Source organism: Heterodontus francisci, chromosome 2 (genome assembly GCF_036365525.1).
Source record: "Heterodontus francisci isolate sHetFra1 chromosome 2, sHetFra1.hap1, whole genome shotgun sequence".
Classification (NCBI taxonomy): domain Eukaryota; kingdom Metazoa; phylum Chordata; class Chondrichthyes; order Heterodontiformes; family Heterodontidae; genus Heterodontus; species Heterodontus francisci.
Window position 1 is genome coordinate 23,609,382 of NC_090372.1, and position 22,411 is coordinate 23,631,792.

At 42.1% G+C, this 22,411-nt stretch overlaps 1 protein-coding gene across 9 annotated transcripts in view; it reads right to left on the bottom strand.

The window, feature by feature from the left end:
• Nucleotides 1-3,743: 3,743 nt before the first annotated feature.
• Nucleotides 3,744-22,411, bottom strand: part of zdhhc11 (zinc finger DHHC-type containing 11) — a 147,520-nt gene continuing 128,852 nt past the window's right edge. For 7 of the 9 annotated variants that reach the window (XM_068055582.1, XM_068055568.1, XM_068055576.1 and 4 more), the window contains exons 9-11: nucleotides 20,863-20,971; nucleotides 18,855-18,939; nucleotides 3,744-7,650 (exon numbers count right to left, since the gene is read on the bottom strand). In XM_068055582.1, the coding sequence (XP_067911683.1) occupies nucleotides 7,256-7,650; nucleotides 18,855-18,939; nucleotides 20,863-20,971 (589 nt within the window). In that variant the 3' untranslated portion in view covers nucleotides 3,744-7,255. Of the gene's footprint in view, nucleotides 7,651-11,882; nucleotides 12,049-13,474; nucleotides 14,038-18,854; nucleotides 18,940-20,862; nucleotides 20,972-22,411 lie in introns of all 9 variants that reach the window. The other 2 variants (XM_068055602.1, XR_010977326.1) reach the window with 2 other exon arrangements.

Genomic DNA, 22,411 nt, shown 5'->3' on the forward strand with positions numbered 1-22,411 from the left:
CAGAATACTATCGGGACTTCTTTCAGTTGACAATCTGCCTGCTCTGCATATCCAGAACATTCTTTGTTTTTTGTTTTCAAACAAAATGTTTAATTCATGGCAAGTGACAAACATTCACCTTGTGGCTGTCCTCAGTGACATGCTGCTGTATTAACACATTAGCAAAACAACTTCTAATGCAAATTTGGAAATAGCTGCATCATACAGAGAGCAGAGAAAACTGGAGAATAACTGTAGAGAACTGCAGAGAAAAGTAAACAGTCAGTAAGGTACCCTTCTGATTTTCAGTGTTAAATTGTGAAATTGTGAATGTGTCCTTTTTGCCAGATACCTCTAAACCAACTTATTAAATATATGAAAACATTTTCAAAACATGTTAAAGAATCTCATAGTTAAACTGGTTTGCACCAGCTTTTAAATTGATATAATTTTTGGGAGCTGAGTGAATTATATTTTATATCCAACCACATAAGCTACGTTAGTGATACGACTTCTATTTGTTTAACTTACTGTCACAGCAAACACAGCACGCTGATTATCATTACAAAAACGTGAATATAACGACACAGTACTCCAAGTGTAGTATAACCAAGGTTCAATACAAGTTTAGCATAATTTCTCTACTTTTCAATTCTATCCCTCTAGTAATAAATGCTAGTGCTTGGGTTGCTTTTGTTATGGCCTTATTGACCTATGTAACAACTTTTAGTGATTTGTACATTTGTACTCCCAGATCCCTTTGCCTCTCTACCCCATCTGGATTCTGATTTTCCAAGTAATATGTGATCTCTATTATTCATAGCAAAATATAATACCTCACAATTATCTACGTAGTAATTAATTTCCCAATCATATGCCATTCTGCAAGTTTATTAATACCTTCTTGTAATGTGTTGCAGTCCTCCTCACTATTGACCATAACCCCCCCACAATTTGGTGTCATCTGCAAGCTTAGAAATTGTTTGTGGAATTTTCCCAAGCTGGTGGAGATGGGTTTGGGGGTGGGGGTGGGGGAGGGCGGATTTCAGAAAATTATGCGGATTGGGATCCCAGCCCCTTCCAGCTTTCCCGGAGGCGGGTTGAGAATGCAGAGTACAACAGGGAAGTCTGTGGCTGGGGCGGGAAGCTAATTGAATTACTTAAGGTAATCAGGAGCAATTTTGCAAATGGATTCCCTCTTTCCCAACAGCGCAAGAGTTCGATGCTGGATCTGCAACCCAGCAGGTTGGAGATGGTGAGTGCACAGCAGGCAGAACTTTCTCAGTGAAACTGACAAGCTGGGCAGACTTTGATCAGTTACATTGAAGAGCTCCAGCTAAGACCAGGTGAGAGGCTGCTGTTCAAAGCACTTCTTCTCTCAGAGAGTACAATCACTGCCTGACAGGTAATTACCAACTGTTTGGACGGAACTTCACCTGTTCAACACTTCACCCACCTTAAGCTGCACTCCCCTGCTACCAACCTTCAGAGCAGGACAGGAGCACTCATGCAGCTCCATCATACAACTCTGCTGAGGGTCAAGGGCAGAGGGCTCATCAGCACCAACTGCTCCAGCAGCAGTAGGAGCAACACCAGCTCTATCTGCCTTTTCTTCAGTCACACGCCCCTCCACCGAGATCCAGCTGGAAGGAGGTGAGACACCCAATACAGGGTCTGCAGGCAGAGGACCAGCTCTCTCGACATGTCTGAGCACCAGTGTCTCAGGAGGCTCAAGTTCTTCTGGCAGGTCACTGCTGACATCTGCATCTTCATGGAACAAAATCTCCATTCCAGTGGACCAGGTGGCCTGGGAGTGGGGTGGAGAATTAAAAAAGACAAATGACTGGAGATTTGGGGTCACGCTTGCTGACTCGATGGATAATCACTTTGTGGAACACCTCCAATCTGCATTTGGTCTCCCCAATGTAGAGGAGACTGCAATTGTAAGCAGTGACTACAGTATACTAAATTGAAAGAAGTACAAGTAAATCGCTGTTTCACAACAACAGCTTACATTTGTGCCTTTAATGTAATAAAATGTCCCAAGGCGCTTCTTGGCACGAGTCACCTGGAAGGAGTTTTTGATGCCCCGGACTGCAGGAATGAAGAAGGTGAAAAGCAGGTGTTGCTTCTCCTGCTCTTGCATAGGGAGGTGACATGGAAAGGGGAGAGGGTATTGGTGCAAGAGAAGGATGGACCAGGGTATTGCCTAGGGAACGGTCCCTTTGCAATACGGAAAGGGGAGGGCATGGGTAGATATGTTTGGTGGTGGACATAGACATACTGATGAAATGGGCAGACAAATGGCAGATTAAATTTAAGACAGAGTGAACACAGTGAAGTGATCTATTTTGGAAGGAAGAATAAGGAGGCAATATGAACGAAATGAGGCAATTTTAAAGGGAGCGCAGGAACAGAGAGACCTGGCAATCTGAGCACAGAAAACATTGAAGGTGATAAGTTAATAAGGCAGTTAAAAACATACAGGATCCTTAGCTTAATAGAAGTATAGAGTACAAAGGAAAGGAAGTTAAGCCTTTATAAATTGCTAGGTCTCACTGGGAGTATTGTGTTCAATTCTGGACACCACACTTTAGGAAGAATATCAAGGCCTTGGTGATGGTGCAGAGGAGATTTACTAGAGTAGTTCCATGGATGAGGGACTTCAGTTACATTGAGAAGCTAGAGAAGCTGGGATTGTTCTCCTTAGAGCAGTGTAAGAGGAGATTTAATTGAAGTGTACAGAATTATGAAAGATTTTGAGAAAGTAAATAAGGAGAAACTGTTTCCGCTAGCAGAAGCAGTTTTGCAAACTGGCAAAAGAACAAGAGGTGAGATAAGGAGCCTTTTTTTTTTAAACATAGCAAGTTGTAATGATCTAGAATACACTGCCTGAAAGGGTAGCAGAAGCAGATTCAGTAATAACTTTCAAAAGGCTATTGGATAAATATTTGAAGAGGAAAAAATTGCAGGGCTATTGGAGATAGAGCAGAGGACTGGGACTAAAAAAGAAAAGAATGACTTGCATTTATATAGCGTCTTTCACAACCTCAGGATGTCCCAAAGCATTTACAACCAATGAAATACTTTTGAAGTGTAGTCACTGTTGCAATGACAAATTGGATAGCTCTTTCAAAGAGCTGGTGCAGGTATAATGGCATAGTGGTCCTGCTCCTATATTGTGTAAGATTCTACGAGTAGTAGGGTTATGGAATAGACTCCCAGAAAAACCGATGAGTGTGAATTAATTAGCTCCATCAAGAAGGAACTGAAATGGGAATGGGATTGAAATTATAGGATAAGTATGTAGAGTGGGACAGACTCACATCTCTCCTCTACAACTGTGGTCCACAGAAATCCATTGTATCTTGTCTATGGAAGGAATAGGTTGATAAACTTTACCCAATCCACATTTCATTTTTGATGCTCCACATTTTAACTCCCACAAAAGACAATGGTTTCATGGTAGACAAAAAAAGTCATTTATACATGGACTGTGTGTTAACAGGGCTTGTTTCACTAGTATCAGAAGTAAATTAGAGCTTGGTAAACAAATAAATTTACAGCGCAGCTAACAAAGAGATTTCAGACATGAGCAAATTATTCCCAGTTTTATCCTGGTTGCACAGCCATTACATTCAATTCTCATTTCATGCAATATTTCTTACTTCTTCCCAAGTGAAATATCTGTTATATTTAGGACAGTTTCACTGGCTATATATCAGACTGCACTAATTAAAACATTTGAGAAACAAAGAAAGAACTGGGAGATACAGTATTTTATTATTCTAATCATAAAAATACAGCATTACGTAACATTTTCACACATTTGAATATCAGTCTAAAGGGCCCATTCATGCTTGATGTGAAATTGAATTTCTTGAGGCTTCCCAGCTCTGAACTTCAGGAAAAAGTTAAGGGGGGGGGGGGGGGGGGGGGGGGGTGGGGGCTGGTGTCAGTGGCAGGGTGGTGGGGTAGGTGGGGGCGGGGGGAGGTGGGGGGAAAGAGGAGAGGTGGAGAAGTGGCAAGGAAATTCTAGGTAAAATTATGCTTTATCCTAAACCACTATGGTACAATTTGCAATTTGTCACAGCTTTTTGTTTAATTTTGTTTTCTATTGCTTCGTTGCCGACTCTATGCTGTGCACACATATCTGATACCAGCGCTGTTGGACACAATTGATGTTTTAAAATGGAGTCGTCCAACAGGAATCACTAACTAGCCACAGATGTGGCTACCATTTTAACCATAGACACTAATTTTAGTAGAAAACACCTTACACACAATACATGTTAATGTGTGTTACGTATGAAAGAAAAAGAAAGAACTTGCTTCTATACAGCACCTTTCACAAACTCTGGACATCGCAAAGTGCTTTACAGCCAATGTAGTGCCTTTAAAGTACAGTTACTGTTGTAACAAAAGCCAACTCACACACAAGGTGCCACCAACATCAATGGGATCATGTCCAGATAATTTGTATTTTCAGTGGTATAGTGATATTGGTTCAGGGAAAACATATTGGCCAGGACACTGGGAGAACTCCCCTGTTGTTCTTCAAATAGTTCGCTGGGATCTTTTACATTCACCTGAGGGGGCAGATGTGGCCTCCATTTAAGTGTCATCTGAATAATGGCACCTTCGACAGTGCAGCACTCCCTCAGTATTGCACTGGCAGTGGTGTCTTGGATTATGTACTCAAAGTCTCTGAAGTGCGGTTTGAACCCACAAAATCTAACTCAAAGGAATTAGTGCTGCAACCGGGCCACATTACATAACAAAAATCTACAACCATTCAGTAACCAAGTAACACACTCCCAATGATCAAAAAAACACATGCACGCTCTGCTTTTCATCTTAACATTTCATAAACAAATCCACAAAAAAGGTCTAAGTTCACATGCATACGCTATGCAAATATGAGTATGGAGATCACATGCCCAACGACGGTGTCCATTACTAGTTTTTATTTAATTAGCCACGTCTGTATTCCCGATTAGCCACATGAAGCTAATGCATTGGATAACTTTGTTTTATACCAAAAAAGAAGTTTGCAAAGTGATCTAAGACATGGGAGATTGTATACAGAAACACAATGAGACAGTCGGAACAGATTTCAAAACTAGTGAAAAGTGATTTTAAAAATGACTACAATCCAGCTTTACAAACATTTAAAAACCTTTTCAAGTTCACATAAAAGGCACAAAGACAGAATCAGATGTATGGCTATAAATGTTAAAAAGTGACATACTAAGAATAGTATATTTTAATCAATAGTGCATTTAAATGAGTCTAATTAAAATCTATATTCATGTGCATGATCCATTCACTGTACTAATAGGAAATGGCATGTCTGCACCATGCTGCACATCACAGTGTCTAGCTATACAGTAGTTCTTTGGTACAACAGTAGTGAACACTATTTTGTTTCACCTTAAAAGTCCTTCAAACTTGTTTAGACCTAGCTGGTAGCCTATACTGACGTTTTAAGATGATAAACATTGAAATGTTTTTTCTTCCATTGCTGATTTTGTATCCATTTGAAAGGGGGTTCTTCAACGAAAAGTGATTGGGAACTATTGGTGTAGACGACAATATAAAAAGAAATTTGTTCATGTAACACTTCTTTCTCTCATGCTTCATTTTAATTAATGCAATTTCATTACTTACAAGAAAGGTCTCATAATGCAAGTGACTCAACAGCAAAATACTGTGAACGCCGGGAATCTGAAATAAAAACCGAAAATGTTGGAAATACCCAGCATCGACTTGAAACATTAACTCTGTTTCTCTCTCCACAGATGCTGCCGGACTTGATGAATGTTTCCAGCATTTTCTGTTTTTATGCGCAAGTGAGTGAATTGTGTTAACCCTTAACAAAATTTAATTATTTTCTATATTCCAATTGTTAGTGTGCAATGCCATCACTTCTTTCAAAATTTTTACAATGTAAATGGTATTTCCATTTACACCGTGTCTGGCAAAAGCAGCTCACATTTTCATGAGTTTGTACAAAGTGGAAAATTAAGGGTATACTTTGAGCGAACAGTTCACATGCTAAAGCTCAGCTGTGCGCTGGCTAACAGCTCAGTACGATATAGATATCTCTGGATAGTGAAAATTGTCAATGCATGTGTAGTGAAGAGGTTTTCATAGGAATTTTGGCCACGAGGAAGTCAAATGTACTTTTTTGAGCCAATATGCTAAGGAAATATATGGCATTTTGTAGAAACTGCACTGGCTCAGGCTAGGGGTCACCTTGTGGTAATGGAGGTGGGCTTACATCAGTGGGTTTACTTTAACCATTATAAATTGAGGAGGGGGGTTTCTGCAGGTTATCATTCCCTTTGCTCAACTCTGCTTGTGACCTCAAACATGGCATCAGTTTACTTTCTGTCGAGAGTCACAATTCTATCATTAGGAGAAACAAGTAACACACAGGAAAGCAAAGCAATTAGTTTCAACCTAGGTCTTTCATTGGAACTGAAGCCTGCAATTTGATTCGAAAGGCAAAAATATTCAACTGGGGGACGTTCCCAGGCTTCCCTGGGAAATTATTCCCTCATATGCCATCCACTGGCCTCAGTGGAACTTATACCGGTTGAGAGATGAGCTCCACTGAGGCCCCAGAAGATGCCCCAGAAGCTCCTGAGAGAAAGCTAATCAAATTATGAGAGGAACAGTTGCCTTTCATTCAATGGTGCACACCTCCCTTTGAAGCTGAAGATATTCTTACCATTTTTATTCAGAATCAGGATCAGCTTCTAGTGGGACAAGTTTGGGCTGTTTAATTTTCCAGCAGGTAGATCAGGGTGAGCAGCACTGAAGTGCCCTTTCAGGTGCAATGTATTGCCCCAGCCAGGTAACTGACCTGGATCACAGGATTTGGCACAGGGCCTCTAGTTTGGGGCTGAGAGGACGAATGGGTGAGTGGGGCAGGCAGCAGGGGCAGAGTTAGGCTCCACTTGCGTCAATGGAGGGGGCCCTAGGATTTTCAGGGTCTGAATGGTTTACATTAGTTACATCGCTTTCTTCTGTAAATCACTCTTTTCACCATTGTTGTTAGATCAGGCCCATCACTCCACCAGGAGTCAGAGCATGCGGGACACTTAACACAAATAATTGTATTCCCAGAGATTCTGCATCTGTCCAAAACACAACTGGTTGATGATACTGTCAATTGCTGGCCAATTATGTAAAGGTTCCAGTAAGCTCGGTGGTTTAGATCCATTTTTACATCTCAAAATTTTAGTGGAGTTTGGCAAAGCTCTTCAATTTACCCTGATAATGTACTCTGCCCAGCATTGCTGGGCTGCTGTGCTAACTGGCTGTGCCTCTGATGAGCTGTTTCTATGTCCTGTTTGGCCAAAGAAGTCCTTGTTGGTTGTTGATTCACACTTTTCACAGACAACTGTACAGAGTCTCTCGGATTTACCAGCAAGCCTGGAGTGTTGTCCAGAAGCACGCTTTGATTGGATGCATCAAAACACTTCTCTGTGTTACCTGCCCCTTCTCTGTATCCACTGTCCATTGTAGCACTACCAAGAGGGTTTTGTACTACAGGGATCTCTTCTATGGACTCCAGGCTTCGTCGGTGAGATCCTTGAAAGTTCTTATGATCAGTCTGTAGTGTCCCTTCAGAGTTTTCCAGTGGTTCAGGAATGGAGCTAGCTGTTGAGAAGAGTAACAAGAAATCAAACAAGTATAAATCCATTCATATTTGAAGCAGAAAAGAATGACATGCTGCACATTAAGACTTCCTTAGAATATATTGACCAACATTAGGTCCCAAACCACCAATACCTCAACTTTAAATTCCCATCCTTGTGTTCAAATCACTCCCTCCCCCACCTCCGCCAACCGTCACGCCACCATGGACAGACCTCCTTACCTCTGTAATCTTTTCCAGCCCTTCAACCTCCAAGAACTCTGCATTCCTCTAATTCAGGCCTCTTGTGCATTCCCAATTCATTCACCCCACCACTGATGCCTTCAGCCACCTAGGCCCTAAGCACTTGATTTCCCTCTCAAAATCTCTCTGCCTCTCCATCTCCTCTTTAAAATCTATCTCTTTGATCAAGCTTCTTGGCTTCCTGTCCTAGTTAACTCCCCATATGACTCGGTGTCAAATTTTGTCTGATAATACTCCTGTGAAGTGTCTTGGGAGATTTCACTATGTTAAAGGTGCTATATAAGTGCAAGTTGTTATATAATACTGTTATGGACAGGTGGAAAGTGGTATGGGTGGTTCCCACTGTTCACCTCCCAACGAATCGTAATTGTGTTTTGTTAAAATGTTGCATTAGCCCTGAGTGCCTTTCAGATCAAATAAACAAATGACGGGTTTTCTCCTGAGTTAAAAAAGGTAACTATTTTTACACAATTCTTGAAATGGTCACAACCTCACCCATGCACATATTCACTTACACACACACATATGCACAAGAATAGATAGAGAGAAAAGGGTACGTAGTTTAAAGTCCAAAGTGAGGCAAGTGTTCATGGTTTACAGTAAACTTGTTGAATCTTCTTAGGAGGGAAATCTTTTTAAAAGGTACAGGCCTGAATGTTTGTTGTCTTGAACTTGTTGAGGTGTTATAAAGTTCTAGTGGTTGCAATTCAGCATAAAGCTGGTGGTGTGAATTTTGTTACCTTCACAGATAGAGAGTCTTAAAGTCACTTTATGATGTCTCTGCTGTCGTGGCTGTTCAGTTATTGTCCATCAGGGTTCTTCTTGCATGGCAGGATCTCTTGCACAGTCTCTGTCTGGACTGCTTTCTAAGGTGTTGCTTCATCTCCCCAAAGGGCTACCTCTTGAAGGTAAAAATCCTTCACATTAGAATTTCTGTCAGGAAACACAAGGCCCTCTCCCCTGCCGTGGCCACACAATGGACCTGAATGTGATAACCATGGCTATTGATTGATGTCTTAATGAGGACCATTCTGGTAACATGGTGCTACTTCACATTTATTCATTTTGGTTTGTGCTGTGAGTCCATCTGTCTCTAGAATCCTTTGTTAGTTCATTCATTTCAATAAGAGTCATTAATATGCAATAGTGCTCCTTTCAATTTCAAAGGGATTCTCCCCAGAGCTATTTCAACAAGGTTAATGAGTTCCATCTTTGTAGACAGGTTTGTTGATTTCCAGTACAGGAGGGGTCACGTGACTGTTACTCCATTTTAATTGCGGTACAAGTGTCCATGTTCTTGAGGTTTTGTCTAACAGTTGACTTTTTTTATTCATAATTCTTCCATTTCATTATTTCGTCATGGCTCATTCCTTGCATGACAATACACTTTCCTTTAGCAAGCACAACAAACCTTTTTATGCAAATTAGATTTTATTTTCAGAGCAATCTTTTCCTTTAAATACTGGAGCATGAGTATCAAAGCATGAGTACTGGGGGCGGCGCAGCGGTTAGCACTGCAGCCTCACAGCTCTAGGGACCCGGGTTCAGTTCTGGGTACTGCCTGTGCAGAGTTTACAAGTTCTCCCTGTGACTGCGTGGGTTTCCACCGGGTGCTCCGGTTTCCTCCCACAGCCAAAGACTTGCAGGTTGATAGGTAAATTGGCCATTGTAAATTGCCCCTAATGTAGGTAGGTGGTAGGAGAATGGTGGGGATGTGGTAGGGAATATGGGATTAATGTAGGATTAGTATAAATGGGTGGTTGTTGGTTGGCACAGACTCGGTGGGCCGAAGGGCCTGTTTCAGTGCTGTATCTCTAAATAAAATAAAAAAAATAAAGGGCAAATGAAAGTAAAATATACATGTTACATTCATCATAAGGAACACAGAATAGTGAGCAAGTCAGATAAGTTCTAAAGATTTTTTTTTACTGTATTCAGACAAGACCCCAAAACTGGTTGAAACAGAGGGCACATGCTCTAAAAGTAAATAATCCAAAACGAGTTAGATATTACAGAAATCTTCAAGAGCATGGAGGCCCCTTCAATATTTCCCATGACTCCTATAAATGCCATCTATTGACATAGATTAGTCTGTGCTTTGGTTTTTAATGGTTAACTTAGGAGTATGGGATTCACATGAGCTCAATGAGTTTGGGGGTAGTTGAGGGTGTGGTGGGGAACGGGATCTTTCACATCCACCTGAAAGGACAGATGGGGCCTTGGGCTGGACTATGTGCTCAAGTCTCTGATGTGGGTATTGATCCCACGATCTTCTGACTCAGAGGCAAAGGTGCACTACTGAACCACAGCTGATACCTCAAAAGAATATTGTGCATTGACTATATTTTTGTGATTGAACAACTGGTGAATGAAAAAAGATATAGTTTTTTTAATATTGTATGCAATGTTCAAATAATATAAAACAACTCTTCATACAAAGTGCAAATACCTTCTTTGTTTAGTGACTAAGTATAAAACTATTTTTCAGTGCTGTCATAGCCATTTCTGTGATATTACAGCACTTGCATAACTGTAGGCTAACTGTAGTTCCAAAGTAACACACAGCAACCCCAAAATGGCTTGTTTGTGAAAAAAATTATCCTGCCGTCAAAGTTGTTTCCGGATATCTTTACAGATGGTTTAAAAATAGCTTAAGCTACTGTACATCAAACTGATTATACCATTCACAAGCATCCTCGCTATTATGGTGAAAATAAATTTCAGTTTTACTTCTGAGTCTAACTCAAAGCGGTTAACAAATCCATTTTTAAAAGTCACTGGATGCTGCATTGTGTTAAAACTCTGGGATCTCTGTTTGCATTGAGCCCTGACTCTTTTGTGTGCTCATTTTGAATTCTGCAAATTTGGGCACAATCATTCACATCCCAGTAGGTGCAAGTCCATAGCAACCGGTTACAATTTGCATGAAATGATAAGGTAGCTCAGGCATCAAATGGCATACAGGTTCTACAAGTATTGCTTATCTGAGCTTGTGCTTTACAGGCAGCTATTCAGGAGAAATTGGAGAGAATGTGAAGCTCTAAGTGGACTGTGTGATACTTGATATGGGATGCTGATGCTGGGCAGTTATTTTAATGCAAACCATCTGGGGGGGGGGGGGGGGGAACTGACACGATCAGATTGGCTGTCCTTTTAACACCCCTCCTGATTTTATTGCCCACTGCAGTCAATGAAGTGTAAAATCCAGCAGGACGTTAACATGGATGGCCCCTCCCTATCTCTGTAAGCTCCTCCAACCCGACAATCCTCTGAAATCTCTGCAATCTTCCAACACTGGTCTCTTGTGCACCCCTACTCCTTTCGCCCTGACAGTGGTGGCTGTGTGTTTAGCCGTCTCGGCCTTATGCTCTGGAATTTCCTCCCTAGCCCTCTCTGACCCCCCCCCCCCCCCCCCCCTTCTCTCTCCTCCTTTAAACCTACCTTTGTGACCACCTGACCTAATGTCTCTAATTCTTTGCCTTGGTGTCAATTTTTTTCTGATTATATCCTGTGAGATGTCTTGGAAGTTTTACTACATTAAAGTCGCTATATAAATGCAAATTATTATCCATAACAATTGTGAGAGCTGTCAATGACATGAGGACAATGGGCTGGTCATAAACAGTACTCTCCGAAAGTAAAATCAACCTAATTTTTTCATAGAAGTTTTAAAATGAAGTGTTGGTGGACCGAGAGCCAATGTAGGTCACCAAGCACAGGGCTGACAAGTGAGCAGGACTCATTGACAGTGGGGATATAGGGCAGGGGTCTGCAACCTAAATAATGAGAACAGCCATTTAAAAACAAATTAGTCAAAAATGCAGTATAAGAGCCACAATAGTGTTACTCAAGTGCCAATAGTAACGAAAAACAAGACACATTTCAACAACATTTTGAAGTTTTTCACAAAAAAGTTGTTAATTGAGTGATACTTTCTCACAAGTACAGTGTTCATAAAAGTTTAAAAGAACAAAACAAGCCATTTAATTACCATCAAAATGGGTCTGATCGATCAAAGTCAGGAGCTGCACATGAATCCTTAATGAGCTGCACAATGGCTCTGGAGCTGCAGGTTGCAGACCTCTGATATAGGGCATCAGAGTTTTGTATGGGTGGAGGATGGGAGACCGACCAGGAGAATTTTGGAATTATCATGCCTGGAGGTATAAAAAGCATGGCTGAGGGTTTCAGCAGCAGGTCAGTGATGGGTTCCGTAGTATTATGAAGGTACAATTAGGGGTCTTGATGATGGAAAGGTTACGAGGTTGGAAGCTCCACCCGGGGCCAAATGGGATGGTAAGGTTGCAAACAGCGGTTCAGCCTGAGAACAGTGGTCAGATGGGGGATGAAATCTGTGGCTAAGGAGCAGAGCTTGTGGCAGGGACAAAAGACCATGACTTTGGTATTTCCAATATTTAATTGGAGAAAATATCATTGAAGTTCCAAAGGCGTCGAAGGCAACTTTTATTTTGGGTCTTGCAGGCCACAGCTGGGTTCAGTAGCTCCTGTGATGCCCTACTAACCACTGAATTGCAGAGGCGAAATCGGGGGCCAGCAGGGCTACCTGTCTGCATACAGCTGTTAGCTGATCAGCCTCATTAAGAACCTAACTGAGTCCTATTAAAGGATAATATTCTGGGCCAGTTCAATGGGAGCAGACACCTGATGTGATGAGCCTCTTCCCCCTTTGCTTTCTTTCATCCTTGCATCTGTGGAATGCCAATTACCCAAGTGCAGGAAAGAGGAAAATCTCCCGCAACTTGAATGAGTTTTTTGATGAGGTAACAGAAAGTGTTGATGAGGGTAATGTGGTTGATGTGCTGTATGTGGACTTCCAAAAGGCTTTTGATAAAGTGCTACATAATAAGTTTGCCAGCAAAAGTGAAGTCCATGGAATAAAAGGGACAGTGGAAGCGTGGATGTGAAATTGGCTGAGTGACCAGGCTAACGAAAGAAATTAATGATTGTATTAGATCAAAGGAAAAGGTGTCTCAAGCTGCCAGGCAGTGCAGAATAGATCTTAACCACTCGCTGTGTGAAAAAGCTTTTCCTCATGTCACTTTTGCTTCTCTTACAAAATACTTTAAATCTGTGCCCTCTCGTTCTCGATCCTTTCATGAGTGGAAACAATTTCTCTCTATCTACTCTGTCCAGACCCCTCATGATTTTGAATAACTCTATCAAATCACCTCTCAGCCTTCTCTTCTCCAAGGAAAACAGTCCTAACTTCTCCAATCTATTTTCATGACTGAAATTCCTCATCCTGGAACCATTCTCGTGAATCTTTTCTGTACTCTCTCCAATACCCTCACGTCTTTCCTAAAGTGCGCGCCCAGAACTGGACGCAATACTCCAGCTGAGGTCAAACTAGTGTCTTATACAAATTCAACATAACTTTCTTGTTCTTGTACTCTATGCCCCTATTAATAAAGACCAGGATACTGTATGCTTTATTGACAGCTCTTTTAACCTGTCCTGCCACCTTTAATGACTTATGCACGTATACACACAGGTCCCTCTGCTCCTGCACCCCCTTTAGAATTGTACCCTTTATTCTAGATTGTCTCTCCATGTTCTTCCTACCAAAATGAATCACTTTATATTTCTTCACTTTGAACTTCACCTGCCACCCATCTGCCCATTCCATCAACTTGTCTATGTCCTTTTGGAGTTCTGCAAAGGAGGACCAAGAGAAAGATTAAGAAAGGGAGAATAAAATATGACAGTAAACTAGTGAGATACATAAAAATTGACTGTAAAATCTTCTATAAGTATGTAAAAAGGAAAAGATCAGCAAAAACAAATGTGTGTCCACTACAAGCGGATTTAGGAGAATTTATAATGGGGAATAAAGAAATGGCAAAGAAATTAAACAAATACTTTGTGTTTATATTCACGGAGGAAAATACTAAAAACCTCCCAGAAATAATGAAGAATCAAGGGACTAGTGTAAATGAGAAGCTGCAAGATATTATTAGTAAAAAAAAACGAGAGTAATTAATGGGACTTAACTTAGATAAATCCCTTGGACCTGATGATCTACATCCCAGAATGTTGAAAGAGGTGGCTGTAGAGATAGTAGATGCATTTGTGGTCATCTTTCAAAATTCTTCCTGCAGATTGGAAGGTGGCAACTTGTAACCCCACTATTTATGAAAGGTAGAAGAGAGAAAAAGGGGAAGTACAGACCTGTTAGTCTAACATCAGTTGTAGGGAAAATGCTAGAATCTATAATAAAGGATGTGATAACAGGACATTTAGAAAATAATGGTAGGATTGGTTAGAGTCAACATGGATGTATTAAGGGAAATCATGTTTAACAAACCTATTGGAGTTTTTTTGACAATGTAACTAGCAGAATAGATGAGGGAGAACTAAGGGATGTGGTATAATTAGATTTTTAGAAAGCTTTTGATTAAGGTCCCACACAAGAGGTTAGTAAACAAACTGGAATCCGGGGGGGGGAATATACTGGCATGGATTGAGGACTGGTTTACAGACAGAAAACAGACAGTAGGAATAAATGGGTCATTTTCAGGTTGGCAGGCTGTGACTCATGGTGTACCCCAAGGATCAGTGCTTGGGCCCCAGCTATTCACAATCTATATCAATGATTTGGATGTGGGGATTAAATGTAATATTTCCAAATTTCAGAAGACACAAATCTAGGTGGAAGTGTGAGTTGTGAGGAGGATGCAAAGGCGCTTCAAAGGGATTTGGAAAGGCTAAGCGAGTGGACAAAAAATTGGCAGATGGAATACAATGTGGAGAAATGAGAGATTATCCGCTTTGGTAGTTAAAAACAGAAATAGAGTATTTCTTAAATGGTGAGAGGCTGGGAATTGTTGAACTTCAAAGGGACTTGGGTGTCCTTGTTCATGAGTCACTGAAAGCTAACATACAGGTACAGCAAGCAATTAAGAAGGCAAATGGTACTTGGCCTTCATTACAAGAGGAATATGAGAATAGGAGTAAAGATGTCTTACTGCAATTATATAGAGCATTGGTGAGACTACACCTGGTGTATTGTGTGCAGTTTTGGTCTCCTTGCCTAAGGAAAGATATACTTGCCATCGAGGGAGTGCAATGAAGATTCACCATACTAATTCCTAGGATGGAGGGATTGTCCGTTGAGGAAAGATTAAATAGACTGGGCCTTTATTCTCTGGGGTTTAGAAGAATGTGAGGTGATCTCATTCAAACATACAAAATTCTTACAGGGCTCGACAGGGTAGATGCAGGTAGGATGTATCCCCTGGCTGGGGAGTCTAGAACCAGGGGACACAGTCTCAGAATAAGGGGCAGACCATTTAGGACTGAGATGAGGAGGAATTTCTTCACTCAGAGGGTGGTGAATCTTTGGAATTCTCTGCCCTGAAGGGTTGTGGAGACTGAATCATTATGTATGTTCATGACTGAGATCGCTAGATTTCTACATACCAAAGACATCAAGGGTTATGGGGATAGTGCAGGGAAATGAAGTAGAAGATCAGCCATGATCTGTTTGAATGGTGGAGCAGGCTGAATGGTGGGCTGAATGGCCTACTTCTCTCCTATTTCTTATGTTCTTCAGAATAGCGATGAATAGTTATTTTTTTGGACTGGAGGAAAAGATACATTCGTGTTCCCCAAGGGTTTGTATAGGACCACTGATTTTCTTGATATATATTAATGACTTGGATTTGGATGTACAAGGCAGAATTTAAAAATTTGCAGTTGAAACAAAACTTGGAAGTATAGTGAACTGTGAGGAGGATATTGCTAGATTTCAAGAGGACATAGACAGGCTGGTGGAATGGCCAGACACGTGGTAGCTGAAATTTAATGCCAAGAGGTGCAATGTGTTACATTTTGGTGGGAAGAATGAGAAGAGACAATATCACCTAAAGGGTACAATATTAAAAGGGTGCAGGAATATAGAGACCTGGGCGTATATGTGCACAAATCATTGAAGATCGCAGGGCAGGCTGAGAAAGTGGTTAAAAAAGCATACAGGATCATGAGTTTTATAAAGAGAGGCATAGGGTACAAAAGCAAGGAAGTTATGTTGAATCTTTATAAAACTCTGGTTCAGCCTCAATTGGAGTATTGTGTCCAATTCTGGGCACCACACTTTAGGAAGGATGTGAAGGTTTTAGAGAGGGTACAGAAAAGATTTAAGAGAATGGTTCCAGGGATTAGGGACGTCAGTTACATAGACAGATTGGAAAGCCTGGGGTTGTTCTCCTTGGAGAAGAGAAGGTTAAGAGGAGATTTGCTCGGGGTGTTCAAAATCATGAGGAGTCGAGATAGAGTAGATGGAGAGAAACTGTTCCAACTGGTGGAAGGGTCAAGAACCAAAGGACACAGATTGACAAAAGAACCAAAGGTGACATGAGGAAAATCTTTTTTACACAGTGAGTGATTAGGATCTGGAATATACTGCCTGAAAGGGTAGTGGAGGCAGATTCAATCATCACTTTCAAAAGGAATTGGATAACCACCTGAATGAAAAAAAATCTGCAGGGCTACGGGGAAGAAGCCAAGGAGTGGGACTGGATGAATAGTTCTTGCAGGGTGCTGACACCGGGTCAAAGGGCCAAATGGCCTCCTTTTGTGCTGTTATGATACTATGATTCTAATTTCTCCCTGAATAAAAGGATCTTCAAGAACTGATGTAATTCTGAAGTTGTGGATCTGCAGCTGTCTATCTATCAATAATATATAAGAAAAAAATATGTATGAGTGCACTTACTGTCAGCTTTTTGATTATAAATTCCTACATCCACCTTTGTCAAGGCATTGGAGAGGGTGCAGAGGAGATTGACAAGTACCAGGGATGAGGGACCTCAGTTACGTGGAGAGACTGGAGAAGCTCAGTTTGTTCTCTTGAGAGCAGAGAAGATTAAGGGGAGATTTAATAAAGGTGTTCAAAATTATGAGGGGTTTTCATAGAGTAAGTATGGAGAAACTGTTTCCTGTTTTATGAAAGCTAGACTTTGTAGTATGGTTATTTTAAAAAATGTGATCTTTAATGCAGCGTAAAATGGACATTTGGAGGAAACATGTGACCTGATGCCCAGAATCAAGCCAAGGGTCTTGGTTACCAGGAGAACAAGGGACCCAGATCAAAGACCCTTTTGAAAGTAGAGTACAAGGTTATAACACCTGAAGGACAATGGATTTTGCTCCTTCAGACTCACAGACTGTAAACAGGGAGGCAAGGACTTTAAAATGCAAAGTTGAGTTGCATTTGTTAACACCTGGGAACAAAGAAAGGCGCAGGTGGTTTTTCCATGGTCAGACTTATGGGCCAGAATTTTATGTTGGACGAGAGGCACCACCCACTGACCTAAAAGTCGGGGGCGAGCCCGCCTCCGCTAGGCCTGGGAGCCTTGCCAGGATTTTACGCTCCCCAGGCCCTTAATTGGCCTTAGGCGGGTCTTCCACCTCTCTGGGGCAGGAAGTCCATGTAATGGAGCTGCCCGCCAATCAGTGGGCCGGCACCTCTCAGTCCCAGCAGCACCACTGGGTGTTGGCCACTGCTGGGACTGCAACCCAGCACAGCAGCAGGAGGGACAATGGCCCTGGAAGAAAGGTAGGTTTTTGGGGCTGGGCCCCAACAAGGCAAGGGGGGTCGGTTGGGGCTTCAGGGGCAGCCCTTCACAGGATGCAGGGTGTCCGATCAGGAGGGCCCCGCCTCCCCACAGCCCGCAAGGAGGCCACCAGGTTTTACCTGGCAGCGTTCTGGGGGCCTGAGCCACCTGCTTGATTGCTGCTGGTAAAATACCAGCGGCGGCGGGAGGAGGCCCTTAAGTGGCAGTTAACTGGCCACCTAAGGGCCTTGATTGGTCTGGGGCAGGTGGGCCATTTCTTGCTGTCACTGCCCTCATAAAATTGCAATGGGGGCGGAAAGGTATTGGGAACGGTACCCTCTGCAACCCCCCGCACCCACCCCCCCGACCAGCCCACTCCTGTGGGGGGCCGTAAAATTCCAGCCATGGTGTCTGAGAATTGTCAAAGGCAAAGGACTATTGACTTTTGATTTGGATAAATTCGGGAGGCTTTCCTAGGTCTGGAGGCTGAAAGGAAGAAACAAAGACCAGGAGTCAGCTGTGTAGCCGAAAGAAAAAAGAGAGAGAGAGAGAGAGAGAGACCAGTGGACTATTTCAGGGGAAACAGCTGCTCTCAGATCACCAATACAGCAAAAGGCTGCTTTGATTTGAACCCGGTTCGAAGGCTCAAGGTTTGTGGAGGAGAAAAGACCAATGGGGTCACCAGAGATTGCCTTATTAACAGAAGTCTAGTTGAATGTGCTCAGAAGAAGTGAGCGAAGAGGACTTTGGCTTTGAGAAGGACACTGGAAGCTCCAACCCATTGCAGCTGGGATGAGTTTGGGATTTTTAACTGCAAGGATACCTTTCAAATGAAAACACTGTGTAATGTATAAATATGGTGCAGGGTTTTTGAGTGTGTTAATAAGTTAATGGGAAATACCTTTCTCTGTAATTTAGTGCATTAGCTACCATTTAAGTACTGTTTGGTTAATGTTGACCTTCAGTTGATATACTAAGTCTTAAAATGTGAAATCTTGTCACTGGGAAGTTCATATCTCTTGCTTTAAATCTAGCGGTCTCTACTGAGGCCGTAATATGTGGCAGAGGAATCGGTAACCAGAGGATACAGATTTAAGATAATTGACAAAAGAGGGGCGATGAGGAAATTTTTTTTATGCAGCAATCGTTACGATCTGATTGCACTGCCTGAAAGGGTGGTAGAAGCAGATTCAATAGTAACTTTGAAAAGGAAAGATTTGCAGGGCAAATTCATATTTAATGAAAATTTCCTATGTAAACATGCCATGCTATAATCACATCCTCTCAACAGTGGAAACCTTACGGAACTGTTCAAAGAAAATAACAATGATTTGCAAGATAAATCATAAATTGCACTGAGGTAATTCATGAAAAAAAATAGTTCTTACCAGTTGACATTCTCTCAGAAGTGAATTTGGTCTCATCCATGTGACTGTCCCCTTTGAAACCACTTTTGGGCCTTTTATTCAGAGCCTAACATTAAAAATGGACACAGGACAAAGGAATGAACAGTACACATCTACACTATATTAAAAAAAACTAAGGTCTCTGCACACTTGCTGTCAATTGTTTATCATTATAAATTAATATTTCCACATTTATAACGTCCCCTTCCCTGGTAGAGATAGTGACTCTGGCTAGGGTAAGGCTCAACAACCCTTGCCCTGAGTGGCTACTCTTCAAGCATGGGTCTGGACAGTGAGTGGGAATGGGGCTATTCAAAAATGAGAACCATCAAGCTTACTGAACAATGAGAAGCATCAGATCCAAGTCTAACTCTGCCTTCACCCTAAGTCAACATGCACATTTCCAGTTAATGAATGGCAATCATAAATGAGAATCTGAGCTGAACTTTCCCCTCCTGTGGTCTATGGATAGGAAGGCCATCGACAGCCCAGGTGAGCTAAATTGACTCAACCGAAGTCAGAACAAAGAACACAGTACAGCACAGGAACAGGTCATTCGGCCCTCCAAGCCTGCGCCGATCTTGATGCCTGCCTAAACTAAAACCTTCTGCACTTCCGGGGACCATATCCCTCTATTCCCATCCTATTCATGTATTTGTCAAGATGCCTCTTAAACGTCGCTATCGTACCTGCTTCCACCACCTCCCCCCGGCAGCAGGTTCCAGGCACTCATCACCCTCTGTGTAAAGAACTTGCCTCGTACATCCCCTCTAAACTTTGCCCCTCGCACCTTAAACTTATGTCCCCTAGTAACTGACTCTTCCATCCTGGGAAAAAGCTTCTGACTCTCCACTCTGTCCATGCCGCTCATAACTTTGTAAACCTCTATCATGTCGCCCCTCCACCTCCGTCGTTCCAGTGAAAAAAATTTGAGTTTATCCAACCTCTCCTCATAGCTAATGCCCTCCAGACCAGGCAATATCCTGGTAAACCTCTTCTGTACCCTCTCCAAAGCCTCCACGTCCTTCTGGTAGTGTGGTGACCAGAATTGCACGCAATATTCTAAGTGTGGCCTAACTAAAGTTCTGTACAGCTGCAGCATGATTTGCCAATTTTTATACTCTATGCCCCGACCGATGAAGGCAAGCATGCCGTATGCCTTCTTGACTACCTTATCCACCTGCGTTGCCACTTTCAGTGACCTGTGGACCTGTACGCCCAGATCACTCTGCCTGCCAATACTCCTAAGGGTTCTGCCATTTACTGTATACTTCCCACCTGCATTAGACCTTCCAAAATGCATTACCTCACATTTGTCCGAATTAAACTCCATCTGCCATTTCTCCGCCCAAGTCTCCAACCGATCTATATCCTGCTGTATCCTCTGACAATCCTCATCACTATCTGCAACTCCACCCACCTTTGTGTCGTCCGCAAACTTACTAATCAGACCAGCTACATTTTCCTCCAAATCATTTATATATACTACAAACAGCAAAGGTCCCAGCACTGATCCCTGCAGAACACCACTAGTCACATTCCTCCATTCAGTAAAACACCCATTCACTGATACCCTCTGTCTTCTATGACCGAGCCAGTTCTGTATCCATCTTGCCAGCTCACCTCTGATCCTGTGTGACTTCACCTTTTGTACCAGTCTACCATGAGGGACCTTGTCAAAGGCTTTACTGAAGTCCACTGCCCTTCCTTCATCAATCATCTTCGTCACTTCCTCAAAAAACTCAGAGATTGATCTTGGGACCTTCTCAGTCTGTAAGCCTCAGTAACCCATCAAAATAAGTGCACAGAAGTGAGGACTGTGGATCAACCCAATGTTGTACAGTAATAGTAAATATCCATGTAGCATTTAAACAGCAAACTATTAAACAACCTTAAAAAATGCCCCTAATAATATCCTTATACTTTTCTTAGAAGTAAACACAAAACTAAAAAACAATTGGAATTTGTTGCATCTGAGCCTTAAAGTTACCTGCCCACTGTGAGAGGAGCTTGTAGCTGTAGAAACACTTGAAGTCTCCAAACAGATACTGTTGGACAGTCTGTTGGTTACTGGACCTTGGTCTTGATACTTTAAAGCACTGGTGGAAGAAGGAAGGAGATATCTTAAGAGTGTGGACAATATTGGCACAGTTAACTTACAATTAAAAACAAATCCTGTCTTCAGATTTTTTTGTCTGCTGACTCTCCCTGTTAATCGATTAGCTTTAATGGGAGATCATACCACTTGGAATTACACCCAAAGTCCTCTGCTCATTAGGAATGTTCCCAACTCAGAAGTAGAATGAGCCTTTGCCAGAGAAACCGGCTACATAGCAAATAACACAATGGACCTACAACCTACCAACCAGATAGCCTTCCATTGCTTTGTATTTTATTTAGGTCACATTTTAGCACTTAGTGCAACCAATGGCTATCCAGATCGGTGGATGTCATTGGCCGGTTTATACAGAAAGCTAAGGTTCTGCAAAATGATATTTCCACTCCTACCCCCTTTCCCCAGAGAAGGAATCTGTAATGGAAGATAAAAGATATTAAGGCAGTCTCTGTGTACAGTGAAACTAAATTGTGGCTTATTTCCATCTTCTTCAAATAGCAACGAGTTTGAGGCAAATTTTCATGAGGCATTGTCCCTTTAAAAATAATAGCTGTTGAGGGTTTTGCGATGGAACCACATTAGCCAATTTGGAGTTAAAATATGTTCCCATTGAAAAAACATGGGATTTTACAGTCTTCCTCTGACTGGCAAGATAACAACTATGGACTATCAGAAAAAACATCTACAGCAACTGCACCATACCATCTCTTAAATGTAATTCAGCTTTCTTACATCCGGGGGGCTCTATTACACCAAAAAAATTATCGGTCAGTTATGTCAAAGGAAACCTGGTACAAACATTTACAGGCAATTTAAAATGTGGCATCCATTGATGCATGCTATTCCTTGCTTGCTACAAATGTCTCTAAGTTAATGGACAGGTCACATTTTGCTTTAAAACAAATTCCAGTCCAGCATCACCAATTAAGCCCCTGTTATTCTTTGCTGACGATGCAGCATTAACATCCCACATTGAAGAGTGAGTCTCTGCAGAGACTCATCGACAGGATTGTGGCTGCCTGCAACGAATTTTGCCTAACCATCAGCCTCAAGAAAACGAACATCATGGGATAGGACGTCAGAAATGCTCCATCCATCAATATCGGCGACCCACACTCTGGAAGTGGTTCAAGAGTTCACCTACCTAGGCTCAACTATCACCAGTAACCTGTCTCTCGATGCAGAAATCAACAAGCGCATGGGAAAGCCTTCCACTGCTATGCCCAGACTGGCCAAGAGAGTGTGGGAAAATGACGCACTGACACGGAACACAAAAATCCGAGTGTATCAAGCCTGTGTCCTCAGTACCTTGCTCTACGGCAGCGAGGCCTGGACAACATATGTCAGCCAAGAGCGATGTCTCAATTCATTCCATCTTCGCTGCCTCCGGAGAATCCTTGGCATCAGGTGGCAGGACCGTATC